The sequence below is a fragment of the Poecilia reticulata genome, chromosome 12 (assembly GCF_904066995.2).
Source record: "Poecilia reticulata chromosome 12, P_reticulata-male-v2, whole genome shotgun sequence".
Lineage (NCBI taxonomy): Eukaryota > Metazoa > Chordata > Actinopteri > Cyprinodontiformes > Poeciliidae > Poecilia > Poecilia reticulata.
In genome coordinates, this window is record NC_088841.1 from 1,304,219 (window position 1) to 1,325,930 (window position 21,712).

General features: G+C 39.1%; 1 protein-coding gene across 2 annotated transcripts in view; it reads right to left on the bottom strand.

Annotated features, from left to right (window-relative positions):
• ythdc2 (YTH domain containing 2) overlaps positions 1–21,712 on the bottom strand; it is a 43,693-nt gene that overhangs the window by 16,842 nt on the left and 5,139 nt on the right. The window contains exons 2-16 of one of the 2 annotated variants that reach the window (XM_008423091.3): positions 20,115–20,280; positions 18,440–18,530; positions 18,079–18,251; positions 17,590–17,792; positions 16,791–16,957; positions 15,798–15,900; positions 14,894–15,050; positions 13,587–13,694; positions 13,361–13,506; positions 11,589–11,724; positions 9,285–9,411; positions 9,008–9,073; positions 5,281–5,459; positions 1,968–2,064; positions 1,677–1,764 (exon numbers count right to left, since the gene is read on the bottom strand). In XM_008423091.3, coding sequence (XP_008421313.1) covers positions 1,677–1,764; positions 1,968–2,064; positions 5,281–5,459; positions 9,008–9,073; positions 9,285–9,411; positions 11,589–11,724; positions 13,361–13,506; positions 13,587–13,694; positions 14,894–15,050; positions 15,798–15,900; positions 16,791–16,957; positions 17,590–17,792; positions 18,079–18,251; positions 18,440–18,530; positions 20,115–20,280 — 2,007 coding nt within the window. Of the gene's footprint in view, positions 1–1,676; positions 1,765–1,967; positions 2,065–5,280; positions 5,460–9,007; positions 9,074–9,284; positions 9,412–11,588; positions 11,725–13,360; positions 13,507–13,586; positions 13,695–14,893; positions 15,051–15,797; positions 15,901–16,790; positions 16,958–17,589; positions 17,793–18,054; positions 18,252–18,439; positions 18,531–20,114; positions 20,281–21,712 lie in introns of both variants that reach the window. The other variant, XM_008423089.3, reaches the window with a different exon arrangement.

Sequence of the window (21,712 nt, forward strand, 5' to 3'; positions counted from 1 at the left end):
TCTGGGGAACGGGCGGGCCAGTCCATAGCTTCAATGCCTTCATCTTGCAGGAACTGCTGACACACTCCAGCCACATGAGGTCTAGCATTGTCCTGCATTAGGAGGAACCCAGGGCCAACCGCACCAGCATATGGTCTCACAAGGGGTCTGAGGATCTCATCTCGGTACCTAATGGCAGTCAGGCTACCTTTGGTGAGCACATGGAGGGCTGTGCGGCCCTCCAAAGAAATGCCACCCCACACCATTACTGACCCACTGTCAAACCGGTCATGCTGAAGGATGTTGCAGGCAGCAGACCGCTCTCCACGGCGTCTCCAGACTCTGTCACGTCTGTCACATGTGCTCAGTGTGAACCTGCTTTCATCTGTGAAGAGCACAAGGCGCCAGTGGCGAATTTGCCAATCCTGGTAATTCGCCATGGCGAATTACCAGTGGCGCTCTGGCAAATGCCAAGCGTCCTGCACAGTGTTGGGCTGTGAGCACAACCCCCATCTGTGGACGTCGGGCCCTCATACCATCCTCATGGAGTCGGTTTCTAACCGTTTGTGCAGACACATGCACATTTGTGGCCTGCTGGAGGTCATTTTGCAGGGCTCTGGCAGTGCTCCTCCTGTTCCTTCTTGCACAAAGGCGGAGGTAGCGGTCCTGCTGCTGGGTTGTTGCCCTCCTACGGCCTCCTCCACGTCTCCTGGTGTACTGGCCTGTCTCCTGGTAGCACCTCCAGCCTCTGGACACTACGCTGACAGACACAGCAAACCTTCTTGCCACAGCTCGCATTGATGTGCCATCCTGGATGAGCTGCACTACCTGAGCCACTTGTGTGGGTTGTAGAGTCCGTCTCATGCTACCACGAGTGTGAAAGCACCACCAACATTCAAAACTGACCAAAACATCAGCCAGACAGCATAGGTACTGAGAAGTGGTCTGTGGTCCCCACCTGCAGAACCACTCCTTTATTGAGTGTGTCTTGCTAATTGCCAATAATTTCCATCTGTTGTCTATTCCATTTGCACAACAGCAGGGGAAATTGATTGTCAATCAGTGTTGCTTCCTAAGTGGACAGTTTGATTTCACAGAAGTTTGATTTACTTGGAGTTATATTGTGTTGTTTAAGTGTTCCCTTTATTTTTTTGAGCAGTGTATATATATATATTCATATTCTTGCACCCTTGTCCCTTAATGGGGTCAGGAGGGTTGCTGGTGCCTATCTCCAGCTAACGTTCCGGGCGAGAGGCGGGGTCACCCTGGACAGGTCGCCAGTCTGTCGCAGGGCAACACAGAGACACACAGGACAAACAACCATGCACACACACACTCACACCTAGGGGCAATTTGGAGAGGCCAATTAACCTGCAGTCATGTTTTTGGACTGTGGGAGGAAACCGGAGTACCCAGAGAAAACCCACGCATGCACAGGGAGAACATGCAAACTACATGCAGAAAGACCGGGGCTGGGAATCGAACCCAGAACCTTCTTATTGCAAGGCAACAACTCTACCAACTGCACCACTGTGCGGCATATATATATATATATATATATATATATATATATATATATATATATATATATATATATATATATATGCGCTAAATTAATCAGTAAGTATAGACAGATAAGCATAGATGTGCTTCCATTTTCCTGCATACAGCAGAGAGGAGTGAACAAAGTGACTCACTATCTTCCGGACACCAGATGGAGCTGGTTTCATGGCTCTTTTCTGATCCAGAGTCTGCATGTCAGAATGCAGAGTGAAAACCTGGTAACTGAGAGGTAAGACACATCAACCCCACAAGCAAGGCCTAGTGGTGCAGGTCAACACACAGAACAAACAGTGAAAGAACACCTTATATAGAAAGATTTGCAAATACAGAGTTACATTACAGTAATAACTTTTAACAGTTTTTGACAGGTTTTTACGGTTATAAGGTATTATTAGACCTTTGCCATGCTTTATTTGCCTTATTACCTCTCAGAGTGAGTGGAGAACCTCTTATCATCAAAGAGGATGCGATCTCTCAATGACACAATTTCATCATATCCAGGAAGAAATATGAGGACAGCACCTGCAGATTACAAGATAAAACTTCACATTTCTGCACAGTTTATGTTGTGGTGAGTGAAGAAGAAAACTAAAGATAAGTCACAAACCCAGTATTCTTTACTACCATCAAAGAAAGAAAAAAAAACTTTTTATGAGTAAGCGTTGATAAAGAAAGTAAGCAGAACATAAAGTTAAATTGTCAGAATATTATACATAGCTCCCACAGTCTTCCAAGTTCCCACAAACAATTGGAAAACTCAAAATCAGATTGAGGAAAAAAACCAACTGGCTTAGACTGAGCCTCAGATTAGGGAGAATTTATGAAAATTGTAGGACCAATAAATTGGCTAGCAGAGAAATGTTCTCCAATTTCCTTCATTTCAGGAGCTTGGTAATTGGCTGATACATACTTACTCGTACCTGGACGAGGGAAGTGGCACTGCCAGGACTCTCTTCCTGTAAAAACTTACCAGAATGAGAGAGGACTCCTGCCTGCTTGATTGGTTTTTCAGCTACCTCTCCAACTGACTACAATTTGTCAGGATAAAGGACATCATGTTTGACACTGTGGTCACCAGCACTGGAGCCCCTTAGGGTACGATACTCTCACCCATCCTCTTTAACCTATACATCTGGGACTTCTGTAACAACTTTGAAATGTGTCACATCCAGAAATATGCCAATGACACTGCCATTACGGGGTGCATCAAAGATAACAAAGAGGAGTAGGAAGTCCAATGTGGAACTTTCTTGTCTGGTGCCATACAAACAGCCTGCAGCTAAACACATCCAAGACAAACAAACTGGTCATTGACTTCAGGAGAGAAAGAGACAGCCCAAAACCGGTTTTGACATTAGTGGAGGGAGTGGAGATTGTGCAGACCTATAAATATCTTGGTGTGTGTTTGGACAACAAACTTGACTGGACAAGTAACACCAAGCAGCTATATAAGAAAGCCCAGATCAAGATGTACTGCCTAAGGAGGCTAAAATCTTTCAACATCTGCAGAAAAATGTTGAGGTTGTTTTATCAATCTGATATTGCCAGCGCCTTGTCATACATTTGGGTCATGTGTCAGACACATGACCAAGTTTAGCCAGACTGGTCGACCAGCCAGTTTTGATAAGCTTTTAATGTTCTAATGTTTTAAGTGTTTTTATGTTTTATGGGAGACAGAGATGACAATTTCTTAAAATCTTAATTCTGTCTATCCATCTATCTGTCTAGAGCTCATCCATTGATCTTATAAAGGATCTGGAAGTAAGCCACGGCCCCATTTTAAGAAGGCTGACTGACAAACCTGGCCACCAAGGCCCCGTTTACACAACAACAATTTTGGGGGAAAACGGAAGAGTTTTGTTGCGTTTGTAGTGCGCATTTACACGAAACCACCAAATGTTTTCTCTAACAACGGCACAGATTGAAAACGGGTTCCAGAGTGCGATGTTTCTGAAACGTACCATTTTCCGTTGTCGTGTAAACCTAGAAAACGGATCTTTTCTTCTAGAGAATCCCCAGCTCATGCATAGTATGACGCAAAACATAGCTGCTTCCTATAATCCACAGAAGAAGAAGAAACTACTCACAATGCTGGCGTTACTGTTTCCCCATCAGATACGGTTCCCGCTCCGCTCCGCCCAGATGGCAAAATACACGGCTGCTTGTTCAGCGCTCTTATCTAGAGAACTATGGACCAGGACCAGCCCGGCTCCAGACCAGTTTAACAGGGGGGCATCGACTTATTTTGGGGGGCAAAATGAATCTATGTAGCTGAACATAGACAACAACATCAGTAGCATACAGGCTACTTGTTAACAAGCTTAACGTGCTGTATTGATATTAGCTAGTCATCTTCTAGCTATCATCACCTGCATCCAACAGCTTTACTCAACTCAGTCGGTTAGTTCGGGAAAAAAACTGTGCAGTTATTTACGTTTTGCTGGTTTGCTGCCATGATTCTAACACACACCTGCGCAGCAGCATCAGGTCTCCTTCGCTGCCTCACAGGTGTAAACCCAGCGCGAGCGTTTCAGCTTTCATGTTGCGGTTGAAGGCGGCTCGGAAAAACAAGTTACGACTTGTTAGCAACGGATAAAACTGTTTTAACTGCTGAAAAAGGTAACAGAGGACACGGATATGGGACGTGTGGGAACTCCTATTTTATCAAATTGATATGGGAATAACAGACTGTTGGCCATTCCAAGGTAAAAACAATAAACAGCTTCCAGTCTGGGTCTCGCTACGGAAACCGTGAAAGCTCAAACAAGGTGTTTCAGCAAAGTTATCCCACTTTTTCCAACTGCATGCGCCCTAATCAAACCCACACAATGCGTGTTCTCTCACGGAAATCCACATGCCTTCAAGTACAACTTTTTTTTAAACACATGGGCACTTTCAAAGTTTCAAAGAACCTAGCACCAACTAGACGCAGCGAGAGCATTACACGTTTTCGATGTGTACCGTTACTGTGTAAACACAGATCGTAATTAGAATGTTACAGTGTAAACGATCCAACAAAAACGGAACAAAAGTGCCGTTTTTGTTGGATCGTTGCCGTGTAAACGCCCCCCAAGTCTCATCTGCATGTAACAATAGGCACCCAACTGTTGCCAACTTAGCGACTTTGTTGCTACATTTACTGGCTCTTCAGACAAACAAAATTGTAATCAAATTTGAAATCATAATCTGAAGGTCAGGTTTTTTAAAGATCTGTGGTCAGCCAAAAAACTGCAATCGGTGCACCCATGAAAAATGTCATTGTGGTCATAAAGCAGATTACTGAATGCTGCCTTTGCGTAAAGAGTTTCAAGTTTCACATTCTCAAGGCTGTATTGTTACTTTTGGTATATGATGAGCAAATTACCACTACAAAGCAATCAACACTTGAAAAGTGAAAACCTACAATTTTCATGTCTGATGAAAAAAACAAAACTGTAGAGTTTTGAAACAGAATAAAAACTGTAGTCATGAAATAAGTATATACTTCTTATCTTCTTTCAGACAGATTTTATCCTACCATTATTTTATGCACCCATAATCAGCTACTGCATTATGTCCATATTGTTCAGTTTTCCTGCAGTCACAGAACACAGAACAGTCTCAGGCGTAACATTATTTTACTGACTTGTAATACAGAGGTCCAAAAAGCAAGCTGTGAGACTGCAAATGAACCCAGAGTGTAAAGAAAACAGTTCAAACTGGATGGAAGGGGTTGTTTGCCTCAATGCTAAACCTCACCCTCAGTAGTGGTGGTGCAGATGTTGTGGAGCAATGTCATGATGAGATCCAAGTCCACCCGCTGGTCATCAAAGCTGTGGTGGTACTGTTTGAGAAGCTCTTGTTCTTCACTGCTCAGCTCTGTAGGACTGCACTGTACCAACGCTGATTCCTCCAGGCTGCTCACTTCCCCCAAAGGTCTGCACAGAAACAAAAGAACATTTTTGCTTTTAATTGTTTATAGTATTCACAATTATCCTAAAAAATATATAAGTAAACAATCATGTGCTTCTACAGGAACTGGGCTTGTGTTGTCGTCGATGTGCTGATGTCACCCTAGGAATCATCCCAGCAATATAAGAAGCAGCTAGGGCAGCAGGCATGACTAGTGCAGATCATGGATCTTCAGTTTCTTTGAAAATGGTGAAATACATGGTTGCTGAATTCGGTTTGTTGTCACCAGGGGCAGGGGAATGGGGGGGATTTTAGGAAAGACCAGAAAACACACATCACTTTCAGCCATTTTTAGGTTAACAACTAAAAATGGTACAGTTGGCTCACAGGCTTAATGCAACACAGGTAACCCCATTGTTTCGATTAGAACTGCTTTCACGCCTTTTACTTGAGATTTCCAAAACAAATAAGCTACAATTATTCCAAATGATTTTCATTGAAACAAGAAGTTTGTTTCTGATAGGAAGGAAACGGGTATCTTGAAAAACATATGGTAATAAAGCTATACAATAATGGTATTGATTTGGGAAAGAAAAATAATTTGTTTATATTTTATTAATTAAAAAAAATAATAATTTATGCCCTTCTATGGAAAAAGCTTTATTAGCATTATAACAATAAATCCCTTGTTATAATTGCATGTTTCCGTTGGTATTTTGAAGGTTTCATGTTTAGCGATGACCTCCAAGCCTTTGAGGTTGAAAACAAGACAAAGATTGGACTTGCTTAGGTGCAGTAAAAATGTATTCACAGATATACAGAAAACTTTTGAGCTCCGTCTGCCAAACTGTCAGATGTGGAAATGTCTCATGCAGGACATTTTTGAAACATGCAGGAGAATTTAGTTTAACCATTATTTTTGGTGCAACAACCCAAGATCATCATCACTGCCCCCCTTTTAGTCCTATTTAAAAACTTCCTGGATTCACCCCTGCTCAATAGTTTTAAGGGGGCATTTAATAAACATTAATATTCAAGCATTAATACAAATTAAACCTTACTTAAAGGTTAAACACAGCGGGTCTGAGGCATCATAATAAATATCATTATTAATTTTATCTCTCGTAGGAGTCTCTTCTCTCTGATTTTTCTCACTTTGTTCTGCAATAGAAAAATCACTATATATCTCAAATCCACAAACCTGCCACTCTGAGCGTCACCGCAATGTGCACACCACTGATTGTGTTAATGTGATCAGAACCAGTTTGCTTTGCCCCTTAACGTCACCAGAATCTGTTGCGCAAACTCATATCACATATGTTTGCTACTATCTTGTGCAGCAGCAGCTTGCTCTGCTTCACGTTATGCTGCTTTTGTCAGTCCTGCCTTCAATAAGTAGTGAGAAATTTTGGTATCAAAGAGCTGCACATGATCCGTCAAAGAGCTGCATGCAGCTTGAGAGCCTCAAGTTCTCCACCCCTGGAGTAGAGAATAGCTTATGCAGCATTGCTTCCAGAATGGTTTATAATTTGGTTGGAAATTCACAGTGAAGAAACCCCTGAATTCTACAATCGGAGGGCAGTGTCAGACCCAAGCAGCCAGTCTGAGGTGAATTTTCACAATAAAACATCTGTGCTGCCATCTTAATTAATTAGGGGTTAAAGGTCCAAACTCCGCTCCAAGAGTGGTGACACAAAAGTCCTATACTGGACCAAAAGTCAATCCCTTTTCAGTTCTACTGTATTAGTTCATAGTGGCTTGAGCTACGAACCAAAGGAGGCTCATTAGAGTTCATTCCCTTGTTTTCCTCTCTAAGCATAAGGTCAGATGTTTAGATCTCTAAAATGTGCACTGAGAGTTCATTTCAGAGAAGCAGAAACACCAGTTAAATCTTTGTGAAGCATATAAAGTCATTCTGAGTTCCCTTCAGATTTTCTCTTTCACCGATTAGATATCATGTCTGTTGATGCTGTTTAGGTTTCTTTCCTTAATTAATTCAGTTAATTATTGGACATCAATCCATCCACTATGTAACACACTTGTCCTTGCCGGGTTGCGAGGAGAGCTGGTGCTCATCTCCAGCGGTCAATTGGTGAGAGGCACGCTCCAGTCAGATCAGGTTGCCAGTCCATCGCATCACATAACGGTATAATTTCTAATACAATAATTTGTGATTCTTTTAGTCGCTACCAGGCCTGTCATGATAAACAATAAATCAATTAATGGCATTATAAATAAAAATTATCAACCTCATTTTAATTTATCGACTTTATCGTTTCTTCCTGCCTTTTTCTCTATTGATGACACTGGATGAAAAAAGGCTGAACTCTGGTGCTCTTCACTGACCCCTCCTGTAAGTAGGAGTGAACTCTTGCATCAGGTACTCCGATAAGCCGAGTACCTGATTATGAAGTATACATACCGTATAAGACACTAAGGCGCCCCGGATTATAAGGCACACCTTCAATGAATGGCCTACTTTAAAACTATTTTCATATATGAGGCGCACCTTTCATATATAAGGTGCATAGAATAGACGCTGCAGGAGAGGCCAGGACGTGGCCGGACGATGGTCACCCTTCTCCGTTTGCGCACAGCAGGTTCGTGAAGAACGTGGTGCTAAATGGCCTGCAGACGACCTGATTCTAGACGGTCGGTAGGTAGATAGGTCAGTCAAACTTTATTAATAGATTACAAACCAGCGTTCTAACAATTATCCCAGCATGCACCGCGCGCTTCTTCTTCTAAGGGGGAAAATGAAGTCGGCGGCTGCTTACCGTAGTTGCTAGACCTGTTGTGGCTCAATATTTGTCCATATATAAGGCGCACCGGATTATAAGGCGCACTGTCGGCTTTTGAGGAAATTGAAGGTTTTTAGGTGCGCCTTATAGTGCAGAAAATACGGTACTTCATAATTGTACTCTTTTAGTTGAATGTAGTTTTTATTTCCACCTTGGTTTTATGTTGTGTTTAGTTTTTATTGAAGTGCATTTTTTTGTTAACGGAAACTGAGAGTCCATTTTATTTTTGGTTGTTTTGGTTATTTTGTTTACCAGTTCCAGTGTTAAGTGTTCTTTTGAAAATAAAATTTATTTATTTTTTGCAGAATGTGCTTGCATTGCCATTACCATTACATCAGTTTAAAATTGTCTTCAAACAATATTATAGTTTATCGCAATAATTGTTGAGACAATTAATCGCTCAGCAAAATTTGTGTTAGGCCTAATGACTACATCCATTATAATAATAAAACCTACTAATAAAGTCTCAATAATGTAATTCTGGCAATACATATATTGATGAATATGTATTCATCCTGACCCCATTAGGGACAAGGGTGTTAGAAAATGGATGGATGGACGGACATTCATCCCACTCCTTCTGACAAAGTATGCAACTAGAACTCATTGATGAAGTGTAAGGATGACTTTTCAGATCTCTGACCAAACTTTTGAGACTGATTAAAATTTCTGATACATAACTATATAGTTGAGTAGTTCCCTTTGGTTGCTACCTCTAATGATCCACTGCATACGGACCATTAGCTCCTGTCAATACTGTTTAATAGACTCACATTGAAGATTTGAGGATATCCATTGCTTCTGTCTGCTGGAAGTGTTTAGCAAAGTCTAAAGCAGTCCTGAAAAGAGATGTCAAAAAAGAGTCATATGTGTCAAACAGTTTGTAAATATTTTCATCAAAGCAAAACTAATAGACTATATTGTGACAACATCTACTCCATTATTCAAGTTATCCGTCTTTTGAGTTGGTACCATTGGCCACTTTAAAAGCCACTTTAATCTTTGTAATCAAAGCTTTGCATTATAGGAAAGAAATGTGTGCCTTCCTACCACCCGTTAGATGCCTTTATGTTGATATCAGCACCCATACTGAGCAGCTGCTGCGTTTGTGGAAGGAATCCCCGCGCTGCTGACACCATCAGAGCCGTGGAGCCGGTCTCACTGTGCATGAAGTCCACTGAACCACAATTCAGGACAGAAGAGAGATCCTTCATCCAAACCTGCTTTCATTATGCATTACTTCAAGTATAAGAGCGTATGTATCTGTTTTGGTTTTGTACTGACATCCAAGCATCATCTTTATTCTACAGTATTAAGTCTTCATATTTACTAGGGCTGTATAATTATATTGACTCTACGATATTTATCGATTTTTTTCCCCGTCGGAAGATATATATTTTTCATCCGTGAGTATCTATATTTTAAACCATAGGGGTCCATAGGCCTATACGTCTTGTTAACATGTCTGATTTGTGATGGTGTAACAGCAAGTTTCCACCTCCCCCCAGTCTCACTTTCAACTTGTGCTTAAAGCTCACATTATAAACTACACACCAGTTTTCAAATTGTGTTAATAGGCCTTATGCTAAATTAAGTTAACCGTATTTTTCCAAATGTCAGAGAAATGTCAAAAAACGTTTTTTCCGGTTATGTGACAGGGAATGAGCTTCCAAACGTAAAAAACAAAATGCAACATTAGATTCCTTTGTTTTTGGAAATCTCTAATCTTCAATAAATAACGATGGGCTGCGTTTTGTTGCTAAGAAACAAAGTAAAGTTGCGCAAGTAACTGTGAAAGAGAAGTGGAACGGTGTAGCGGCAAATACAGTGAGATCGCAAAATTAATGCAAAGTTTGGATATTGGAGCGACTGGTGGCATCCACTTCGTAATTTGCTTTTAGCTTAGTGGTTTCTGTTCTGTATATAAAGGATTACCTGAAGAATCAACGCGCAGCAGGTAGCGGAGCTGCGTTTTGAGCTGGAAGATAAAGAGGGGAAACCCGCAGCCGGACTCTGGGCGCAGTGAGGATTGCCATTATGACGATCATTCTTATTAGCAACTGACAAACATTATCAGAGACTGGGAGTACGATGAGATTCTGGCAGTCTGAGAGGCAGCTACTCAGAGATCCTAGCAGGGGATCAACACACGATTGTACATTTTTTGTCATCTTGTTTTGACCTGTGATGTTTTGTCAAAAATTGCATACAAACAATGAGGAAGTGCCTTCATTTTCATGCTAATTTTATAAAATGGTGATGCTTGGAATATTTTTTACATCAGTTTAAGAAATGTACGGTATTTATTGTCATCCTAAATTATAAAAACCATTTGTTATGAATATTTGAGCGTTCCACAATGAAAAAAGTTTACATTTTTCCAAATCGGGTTTTGTTTTTCTGTGACTCAAAGTCCAAAATGTAGCCACAGTAAGTCCAAAAGAAAAACATAAGTACAATCATTTGCATATTGAGAGTCTACAGAGGCTGCTAATCTCCCCACTCAGCTCCCGGATCACTGTTGAAACTTTGAGTTTTATGTCAAATCCACATTAATTAAATGACAGAAACAAAATTTCTCACTGCATTTTGATTCATTTTGTCCAGCTGTAGATTCTAAGTCTTTGTCCAATCAGTCTTTGTCCAATCAGAATCAGTTTTCAGCTAATTAAATCCAAGTCTATGGCACACAAAATGTTACCAAAATCACTCTGTCCCTCTAAAACCTGTCAGAATATTGTAAAAGTGCATTGAATTGTATCATTTGCCAAATATCGTGATATATATATTGTGTTTGATCAGAATATCGTATATCGTATCGTGAGATTATTGTGTTACTACACCCCCAATATTTACAATAAAATTGGTATTTTTACACACATAACCTACGACTAATGGCATTCTTGAAATAAAATTGATCAGAACAGTACATTAATTCAGCTTACATATTGCTTCACCCTATCAGTCTACTCTGATTGTTCTTGCAAAAGCACAACATCCAGTTGTCTCTAGATTCTACCAATTTCAATGTTTCTAATTGAGATATTAGGTTATAATAATTAAGGCAAAATTTTCTATACATCAAGGTCTGTTGTATTTGTGGACATTCATTTCTTGATAAGTATAGTCGTTATGCCATACTGGTCCACTTCTCAGATGAAGGACTGACCAGAGCTCTGTGAGACTGTTCAAAGTGTGGGATATAGTTTTAGAACCTACATTTGCTTTAGCCTTCCTTACTTCCTCCCTGATCTGTCTACTGTGTTCTTTACATCATATGTAATGTTATTTCAGCTTCAAATTAAATGTAGATTAGTGTATGTAGACAAATTTGATGTGAAGAAAGAATCTTACCAGGGACACTTTCATTTAGAATGAGGTTGAAGAGCTGATTGAAAGCCTCCTGGTCTTCATGCAGGAAAATGCTGGAAATGCAGGAGTCCATCTCCCGCAGCAGCCATGGTTCAAGCTGATCTGTGTCATTTTCGTTCTGTGACACATAATAAAATGTTCACAGACAACGTGTTCTGTAGACAGCACTTCACTAAGATGATGAAAAACATAATGGAACTATGGAAAAATTGTTCAGGCTTTCTGGAACTCACTGTTTCCCTTGTTTTCAGTCCAGTTTTAGGATCCATGTTGTGCAATGTGCACATAAAGTGGACATATGGTTTTAAATCCTTCCTTTTCAAATGCAAGTCATTTACTTACGATCTGCAATGCTTTGGTCTGAATTCCTGGTTATTGTGGTTCCACAGACCCTGGTTTACCTCTGTTAAGGTGTTTTAGAGCAACTCGTTTTCTGCTATTTTTTTTTTTTTGTTAAATCTATAAGGTAGGCTTAAAAACAGTCACACAAACTTCAGACATATCTGACACAAGATGTAAGAATGGATCACCTTTCAGTGGAACATTAGCAGTTATTACCTAGAGGTTCATCTGAACTTTACTTTGTTTAAAAACTGTTCATAAAACTCTGTTAATGTTCTTTTAATGAACTGTATGAAAAAAATCTGAATAAGTTGTGACTTTTCAAAAGGCTGCTAGTAACAAGACTTAGCTTTGATTAAAAGCTTGTTCCCTGCTAAATTGTAAACACTTTTCAAACTTTTTACTTTTGCATTTAGCACCAACATATAGGACATATGTGGTATAAACATATAGAAAATGACTACAAGGACTGAGTGGAGAGTTGACAAGACACAGGCAACTAATGAAAAAAATCTCTTTAAAGTGTGAAAACCTTCTGGCTTCTTGAAAACAAAATATAAAGAAATGATGAATCACAAAAAGACCTTTACAAAGTACCGTATTTTCAGCACTATAAGGCGCACCTAAAAACCGTCAATTTCCTCAAAAGCCGACAGTCCGCCTTATAATCCGGTGCGCCTTATATATGGACCAATATTGAGCCACAACAGGTCTAGCAACTACGGTAAGCAGCCGCCGACTTCATTTTCCCCCGTAGAAGAAGAAGTGCGCGGTGCATGCTGGGATAGCTGTTAGAACGCTGGTTTGTTAATAAAGTTTGATAACACATTTAAAGCCAGGGGGAAGGGGTGGGGGAAGAGAGACAGAGACTGCGGCGGCAGCGTGTCGGTTGGTCTGTGTTACCCAGAAAGCAGTTGGGCACAATATCGCAACACCAACACCGTGAGTGAAACAATGACTGGGGCAGCCTACTATATAAAGTACTCGGGACCACTTCTTTACAAATGTGGATGTGTAAAAATAGAGTACGGAAAAAAACTGAAGCGTATATTCTATGCGCCTTATGTTTTAAAATAGGCCATTCATTGAAGGTGCGCCTTATAATCCGGTGCACCTTATAGTGCGGAAAATACGGTACTGTTAACAAGTTGTTTTATGAAAAAAAATGTGAGTAAAATCTTGCAAGTTTTATAGTATTTTTTAAATCCCGCAGATAGTTTACACAAACCTTAAGTCTAAATGTTGTTTCTCTTACAGTCTCTTCTTTCAGTGTGAAGAAAAAAATGTAAAAATTAAAATACATGAGGGGTCAAAATGCTAAAATGTTAAAACAATCATCATATTCAGTAGAAGAGTGAACAGAATGTGTGTTGTGGTGCTTCATAGTGTATAATGTTGTGTGTTTGGCTTGCCAGCTTAATTGAGCCCTCATCTTCTCTGTCCCCACAGCTGCCGGCATGAAGTAAGCCTGGAGCCAACATGTGGGTCCGTTTCCCACCAACAGAACTGCTCTCCACTGTTTCACACCACTCTGTCAATCGTTTCTGCTTCCCCTCTTCTGAATATCACATGGAGAGTGGAGCTTAACATAAAATCAGTGAGAAGGCTGGAGGAGGTTCAAAATGAAAAGCTTCATACTTCTCTGAGTCTCTTCCTGATATTTCCAGATGTCCTTTCTATTAAAGCCCGTCTGCCTCAAGATATCCTCCAAAAAGAGCTCTTTCACTTCAAATTGTTTCCCTTTAACTACAAACAGAGAGAAGTCCTCAGTGATTAAGTGATTACCAACATATTGTCATGGTGAAAGAATTCTCAAATAAATCAGATCAGGAGATAATCTTCCCAATTTTATAAATTAACTTTAATACTTTTAGAAAGGTTGTGAAAGTTCTGTTTTGAACTGCTTGAAATATTTTTTTCTTTCAATGATGACTAATAATTTTCTTAACAATAAATAGTAAGTGTTTCAGAGATCCAGAAACATGGGGAAACTACCAGAGGTTTCTCACAGTGGGAACATTTAGTGTATTAGCATCAAGTTAAAGCTATGTCAGAGTGCATATTCACTCAAAGATTAACAATGTAAAAATAAGAATAACAGTCTGTGTAGAAACAAATATTACTGTACAGTTATTAAAAATGGCATGCTTTACTTAAGAGAAATTTTCAACCAAGTAATTTACAGAAACATTTTTTTTAATGAACATACATATGTATAAAAAACTGCAGATTGCAAGAAATGAAACAAACTGCAAATAATAGCAAGAATGTAAATAGCTTATTGGTTTTGTTGGGATCAGTGATGTTTATAAAGTCTGGAAGGAAGGACCTTCTATAATGCACCTTTATGGATTTTGGATGAAGCAATCTGAAGCAACTAAACCATTCCACATTCTGATAACTAAAGACATGAAACTGGTTTCAAGAAAGTGCAAGGCAATTATGCAGCTTAAGCTGTGACTGCACTAAAGACAAACTAAATGTTATTTAATCTTGGTTAAAATGAGAACATGCACTCTTGACTCTACTTTTGTGGTTACAATTCCCTCCTAATTTGTAAATAATTATTTTATTAATAATAATAATAATAATAATAATACATTTTATTTATCATAGCTTTTATATATCCAACTGAAATCTCAAAGGGCACATTGACACTGATGATGGCAAGCTACTGGATTGAAGGAAGGCTGCACATTTTTTGCGCCATCAGCCCTTCTGACCAAAACCAACAGGGAAGATAAAGTGTGATCCACCGACTGCAGGGTGAATGTTTTGTTTTACAGTGTGGAGATCAGCCTCTTCTAAGAGTTTTTACATCAGCTGCTATGGGCCCCATTCGGCAGGGTTTATTACGCAGGAAATGGGTACCGACCTTCTGTTATCATGCAGGTGTATGGATGGATGTTTAATTCTTGGAAAAATCAAACATTCTCAGGACTTACGGTGGATCAAAGGGCAGGAGTCAAAGTACTGGAGGAATAGATCTATATCCAGAGCTGCACTAGAGAGAATCAGCTTCAGTGTGGGAATCCTCTGGACAATATCCCGCATCTTAGTAAGAAGGAAGTCAGTCAGACCATCACGCTCGTGAACCTCATCCTGTTTGGAAAGGCCAAGTCACAAAATCATGACGTTATTTTACTACAAAACACAAACTACAAGTTAAAAATTACATTTTATCCTCACTACCAGAACTATAACTTCTCTTAAATTTGTTGTGGAAATTTGAGAAATCAAAAACCTACATAAAACAGTATACAGTGATCCCTCGTTTTTTGCGGAGGTTGCGTTCCGAAAATAACCCGCGATAGTAGTTACTGCGAAGTATCCGCAAGTATCCGTAGTTACCTTTAGTTTTCACAATTACTATACAGCATAATTAAATACTTACATTGAAACCAAAGAACAAAACCTGTTTTCAGATCAGCGAATCTGAAAACAGCATCAATCGGGCCTTACTTATGTAAGGCCCAGAGTTATGTCATTAAAGCGTCTCCTCCAACCTGCCCTGTGAGATTCACAGCTGTATCAACGGCAGAGCGACGGATCTCGTCAAGCAAGCCTCCGGTCGGGTTTTGCGCTGCCTCTGGCACACAGGTAGAGAAGGAGCTCAGAGACTGTTTAGCCAATCAGGACGCAGAACACAATGCACTATCAAAAAACTGCACAAAAAAATCCGTGAAGCAGCGAGACCGCGAAAGGTGAACCGCGTTATAGCGAGGGATCTCTGTATACTGTTCTTCAGATTCCAAATACTGGCCTCAGACTGGAATAAAGCATCAATGAAGTTGCTTCAGGCTACAATCATGAGCTTGAAGATGCTATATTTATAGAGCTAATGCTCACCACAATGACATGGGTAACAGTTGTGAGGCTGGTATCCCCTGCCATCAGTGTTCTGAGGAGGACTCCACTTGTGCAGAAGGTTAGCAGCGTCTTGGGGGAGACCCTGAAGTTTACAGAATAAAGAGGAGCTGCTAAACATGTTAAGAACTCAACATTGGTTTCCAAAAGCTGACAGATGGCCTTTTGAACATTCTTCTCTCTGTATTATATCTGCAAATTAGCCTCTTCAGGAGACAATCTGTTATTTCTATGGGCTCCTTTCATTTTAACATTTCAGATTTTTATATGTAAAAAAAGAAATAAAACATAAATCCCATTCCTTCTACTAAATCATGATACTTTGGGTTGGCTTATCACACTTGACGTTATATTGTATATTATTACTTATTTTAATAATATACAATGAGTAAGTATAAAAATGAAAAAGGTTTGCAGTATGTGACTACTTTTGCTGGAGACTGGAGAACTGTGGATCTTTCCATCCAGCTTTTTATCTATATATATATATAAATATATATATAAATTTCTTTATTGAACTTTTGAGTATATTTCGGAAAAAAACTGAAGAAATACATTCCCTTACAATCTTCCCCTTACATACAGAAGCCACCAGTGAGAGAGATTCAAGTACAGTGTTATACAGAGGAAGAATAAAAAAAACAAATAAAAAAAATTAAGGGTGTAAAAAAAAAAAAAAAATATATATATATATATATAAATAAAAATGTAATAAATATATAATAATATTTTGTCTATGCTGTAACTTACTATCCAGTGACCACTGATCAGATACATACCTCAGAATATGAGGTTTTAATTCTATTCCAGATTATCTGGGAAGACCAGTTTCCCAGCATAATCAAGAAAAGCATCCAAAATTCCTTCAATAGATGTCTAATTTTTCCCAGTTTTCCATCCAGGATTTTGCTGTAAACAGTTTTATAGCTCTATGTTTTTTCCAAATAGAATCTGACTAGCTTAGGTTAAATGTACCTGCTTTCCAGTCTGATGTGATAACCAACTGTCTGGCCAACACTCTCCCCTCTCTCTGCTGCGACTCTCTCAGCCACAGCGATGGCAGCCAGGCGCCTGGGCTGAGTACAGAAAATCCTGCAGGGTTTTCCATTCCTGCTACAATCATCTAACAAAAACTGGGGAATCTAAACAGAAACATTCCAGAAGTAATTAGTATTTTAGAGAGAGTGTCATTTCCACATATTTCCAACCTACAGATTAGCTTTCAAATGTTATGCATATTAGTAAGGCTTATGGATTTTGTTTTTTCTACATTCCTTACTGTCTGTTTAATGAATAGGTGATTAAAATTATGTTTAGTTTATGTATTTTTAACAGATGTGCATCTACTTTCACCTGTGAGCATGCTGTCAGGTTCTGTCATCAAGTATCATTTTATAGCTTATTGAGTCTTAAAATACAGAACTATTTTTCTTCCACATATGAACAAATCAAACATAAAAAGCAAAAACAGAAATGTATCATGTAACATTTACATTGCATGCTTTTTAAAAAGTCCAAATAGATAAAAGATACAGATTCATTTAACTTGAAAACATCTATTGGTTTGCAAAGACTAGTTTTGAACAGTTTCTATACTAGAGAAAAACTTTATCATCTGTCATATGAGCGGAAACTTAAAACTAATGCTCCAGGACAAAAAGCTTTCAATGAAAAGAAACAGATGAATGTCAAATATAGGAAGATTTTGAGGGGAGAAGATAAGCCAAACAGAAAACTTTACTGATCATCTAAATCCGCCTACATCAACACTCACCTGTGTAGTTTTTCCAGAGCCAGTCTCTCCCAAAACAAGTACCACCCTGTTTTCTCTGATCAGTCGGACAATCTCCTCCTGGTGCTCATGCACAGGCAGGGAGCTTCGGAAAATATCCAGTTCTGATGGTGCCCTCTTCCTAGGAACCATAGGAATGCCATTGTTTAGGCGCCCACTTGCTCTGTTCCTGTCAAAGCCGCTATCTAAAAGAAGAGCAAAACATGACACATCAGATACTATGTGACCAAACACATCATACATGAGTTGAGTTACACTGCCTGCCAAATAATCCAAATTTGTCAAAAGTTTTCCAGTTATATTTTGGTGTTGATCAGAGGACTAGGTTAAAGTCCTCTGTCCAACTCCAAATCCAAGGTGCATTTTACTCTCCTCTCATCTCTGTATAGTGCCCTCCACAACATCAAATAGACACATGCACGCACGCACGCACACACAGATAATCACTAGTTTCTGTAGCCAGAGACATGCCACTTTTGATGTTGAGATGCATGTCTGCACGTTCCTTCTTGCTGGTGGGAAATCTCTGCAGTAGGCTGCGGATGAAATATAAGGAGCTGGGGCACAGATCGAGAGATGTACTGGGCCGAGGTTTGTCTGAAACATCTCTCTTCCTGACTGTCAGAAAACGATTGGAGCCTTTTCTGAAAAAGTCAAATAAAAACATTTGTATTTATTACATTCACCAATATTTTATTTGATAAAATTTTTTTGTGATTACTCAATTAATCATCAGAATAATCTATAAAGTACTAAAGTACTAAAATAATAGTTTTCAACAGCCTTAAAATTTTGCATCAGGAGCTGAAAGATGCTGAATAGTTGAACTCACCCTTTGCTTTTGGAAATGTAGCCCAGGGACTGGGCCAGTCGATGAACAAAGGCCCGCTCAGTGCTGGACAGTGAGGATGGGAATTCCATCTCTGTTCCAACAAAAGCAGAAAGGGTAAACGTTGGCATACTCCACATAAAACCTGACTCCTGAAGCTTACAAGAGTATGATGGTGAAATCAACCATCTTGTGTTCTACCAAAAACTTATTTTTAAATCAAGCCAGAAATAAAAAAGGAAAACAAATGTTAAAGGGGCAGTATTATGTGTTTTCCAGCCAAAGTGCCATTTTATAGCACAATCAATTAATTATGATACTTCTCAGTGCAACGCTGGTAAAATTGTGGTTATAGGGTTAATAGAGAATGTTGTGATGTCTTCCTGAAGGCAGTGTCAGAAAGAGCAGGAGTTTTTAAAGAGACAGAAACCCAATTTCAAGGCATTCAATTATGAAGTCAAATTCCTTTTAAGTCATATTTGATAAATGTAAATAGCATTTTTATAACAACTAAAGCAACACACTTGAGTGTGACACCATGTGACTGAAAAACACATAATAGCGTCCCTTTAAATTCGTTTTTTTTGTACACCAGTAGCATTCACAGTAAAGATGAGTTTATAGTTGATGTATTGAACTTGGAGCAAAGCCAAGGGTGCAGACCATTTACAACGTCCACGCTTCTGCACATTTGTGGCCTCGCAGCTGAATCTCTGAGGTTTTGTTCCACTGCATGGATCACACCATCTTTCATTCAAACTTTGATATGCAAGGTGTTCCAACAGCAGGTCCACCTCTGTTGGTATTTACATGACCATCTGTGAGGGCTCATTTTCAGAAAGTACAGCTGCAAGGTAGGCATCACTCATAAAACCCACAGCTCTTGCTCTGCAAGCTCAATGTGAACCACAAATATATTTCAATATGTATTCACATTTTTAGAAGTTGACGTTAAGTGTGCTTTGAGATTGATACATGCACATGTCCTGATGAACAAGAAATGATGTACGGCCAGCCACCTCACACACATTTGCTCAATACGTGTTCTGTTACATGATCAGCTGTGTGTCTGCTCTGAAACTTGATCAAGTAAATGTAAATGAACCACAAGAGTCAATCAAAGATTGTTTTTTTCATTCAGAGTATTTCTTGCAAATACTGCATTGACTTGGACAAATATCACCCAATCACAACCAGTAAAGTAAAATACTACAGTGTAGTAACTACACCAAGCGGCAGACAGTAGTAAACAATAGTTTGGGTAAACAGTGTTGCAAAGTGTCAGTGTCAGACCCATCCTCTCTAAAATAAGACAGGATGGGTCTGATTTAATTTTAGGCAGTGGAAAAGAGACGTGTGTGAGCTTTTCTAACATTACTGAAAGATTTTCTAATATTACGCAGCCTGAGTAATAACTCTCAATTACAGACAAAAAACATACTTGTAACATTCACAAAAAGAAGTAAGATTAGTGCAGGTTAATGATGGCAGGAGTCCAGGATAACTTAAGGTGCTGTTTGAGTCATAGCTCCTGAAGTTGACTTAAGGTGCAAGATCCTATTGAAAACTGACTTTAACTTGTACCTTAGAGTTTCTTATGAAAAACACATAAGAGAACTTTGTGCAAACAGAGCGCTGTTTGCGCAAAGAGATGAATGATGGAAGTTTTTGTTGGTACCTTTTTCATCACTGTAGCGAAACCTCTCCAAAGAGAGGTTTACTGCTATCTTGACTTCTTCACCGATGTGAATTGTTTTCGAGTCACTGGAACCGGAGCCTTGAGGTGACATGTTCTGACGCCTGTATGGTTTTTGTGGTGCCCTCATAGCATTAAACATGGTGCACTGCAACACAAAAAGACATCTTCACTGGTGTCAAGTGCTCTAAACTAAAAACCCAACTGTTCACTTTTTTAACCTAATGTGGTAGGTTTTGTCAAAAAAAACAAAACTCAAATATAAAATTGTTTCAAGTATGAGAACAGCAGAAAGTTAGACTTTTAGGTGAAAGCAGTGATGTGGGCTGTAGTCCTCATTGTGGTTGTCTTGGGTTTGATTTCTGATCTCATACCATTTACAACATGTCTTCTTCTCTCTCTTCCCTATTTCATGACATGGATTACTGTTTTGTTAATCCAAAACAGTATTTTATGTCCAAATACTGTTAAATAGCCTAAGAAAACTTAAAGAAAAATAGATATGTCTGCCTACAGATTATGTGAAAATGTTGCTTATTATTGACTTTAAAAGGAAGAACTTACATAAAAATAATGCACTGTTCAATATATAATACCTGACTGTGTACACAGCAACTGCATCATTCATGGAAAGAGAGCACAACACAACATTCAAGGAGTGAGTACTTTTTTGTAGATTTTATGTGACAATTTTCCAGAGGCAAAGACAAGACAAGAGTCAGGCTGTTTTTGAGAAATACTCCGTCTTAGACATTTAATAAACCTAAAAACTGGTCCGATTGCATAGGAAACCTTAGTAAGCACAAGAGCATTTAATTTTAATTAATCAAGTGAAAATCTAGATTTCTGGCAGCCTTTTTTGTTATAGCACAAAAAGTCTCATTTAAGTGGTTCCATATGGGTACAAAGACAATAGATTCCCAATCCATTGTAGTGGCTTGTTCATGTTACCATAGATTGGTCCCTGATGGAAAGCAAGTGGAAAAGGCCAGTTGGAAGAGGACCGAGATTCCATGTTTACTGACTCTGGGAAACTATAGGATGATTTAAGAGAATTTCTATTCACTTTAAGTTTCAGCTCTTAGTATCACCTTTGAAAGGCAACAACCAGGATCAACTGGAAACTTTTTCAATTTTAGTGCCTTAAATATTATAGCATATTACATTATTCATTGTAACAGCAAAAGTTTGTATGCAAATTTTCATAATATTAAAGATTACTTAAATCGTGTTGCCCTGCGACAGACTTGCAACCTGTCCAGGGTGACCCCTCTCACCCGAAACGTTTGCTGGAGATGGGCACCAGCACCTCCCAACCCCACTAGGAACAAGGGTGTACAGAAGATGGATGGATGGATGGATGGATGGATGGATGGATGGATGGATGGATGGATGGATGGAAATCAGTTCACACACCTCTTCAATATTATATTAATGTCAGAAATATGGACAAACAGTGATAAAGACATGGATGTTGAACTTCCTGGTTGTGAACTGATCTGTATGAACAGAAAAAACAAAAAGGGTGTGGTCTAGCCATGAATATAGACTTGAATTAGTAGTGGTGGACAAAATATCAG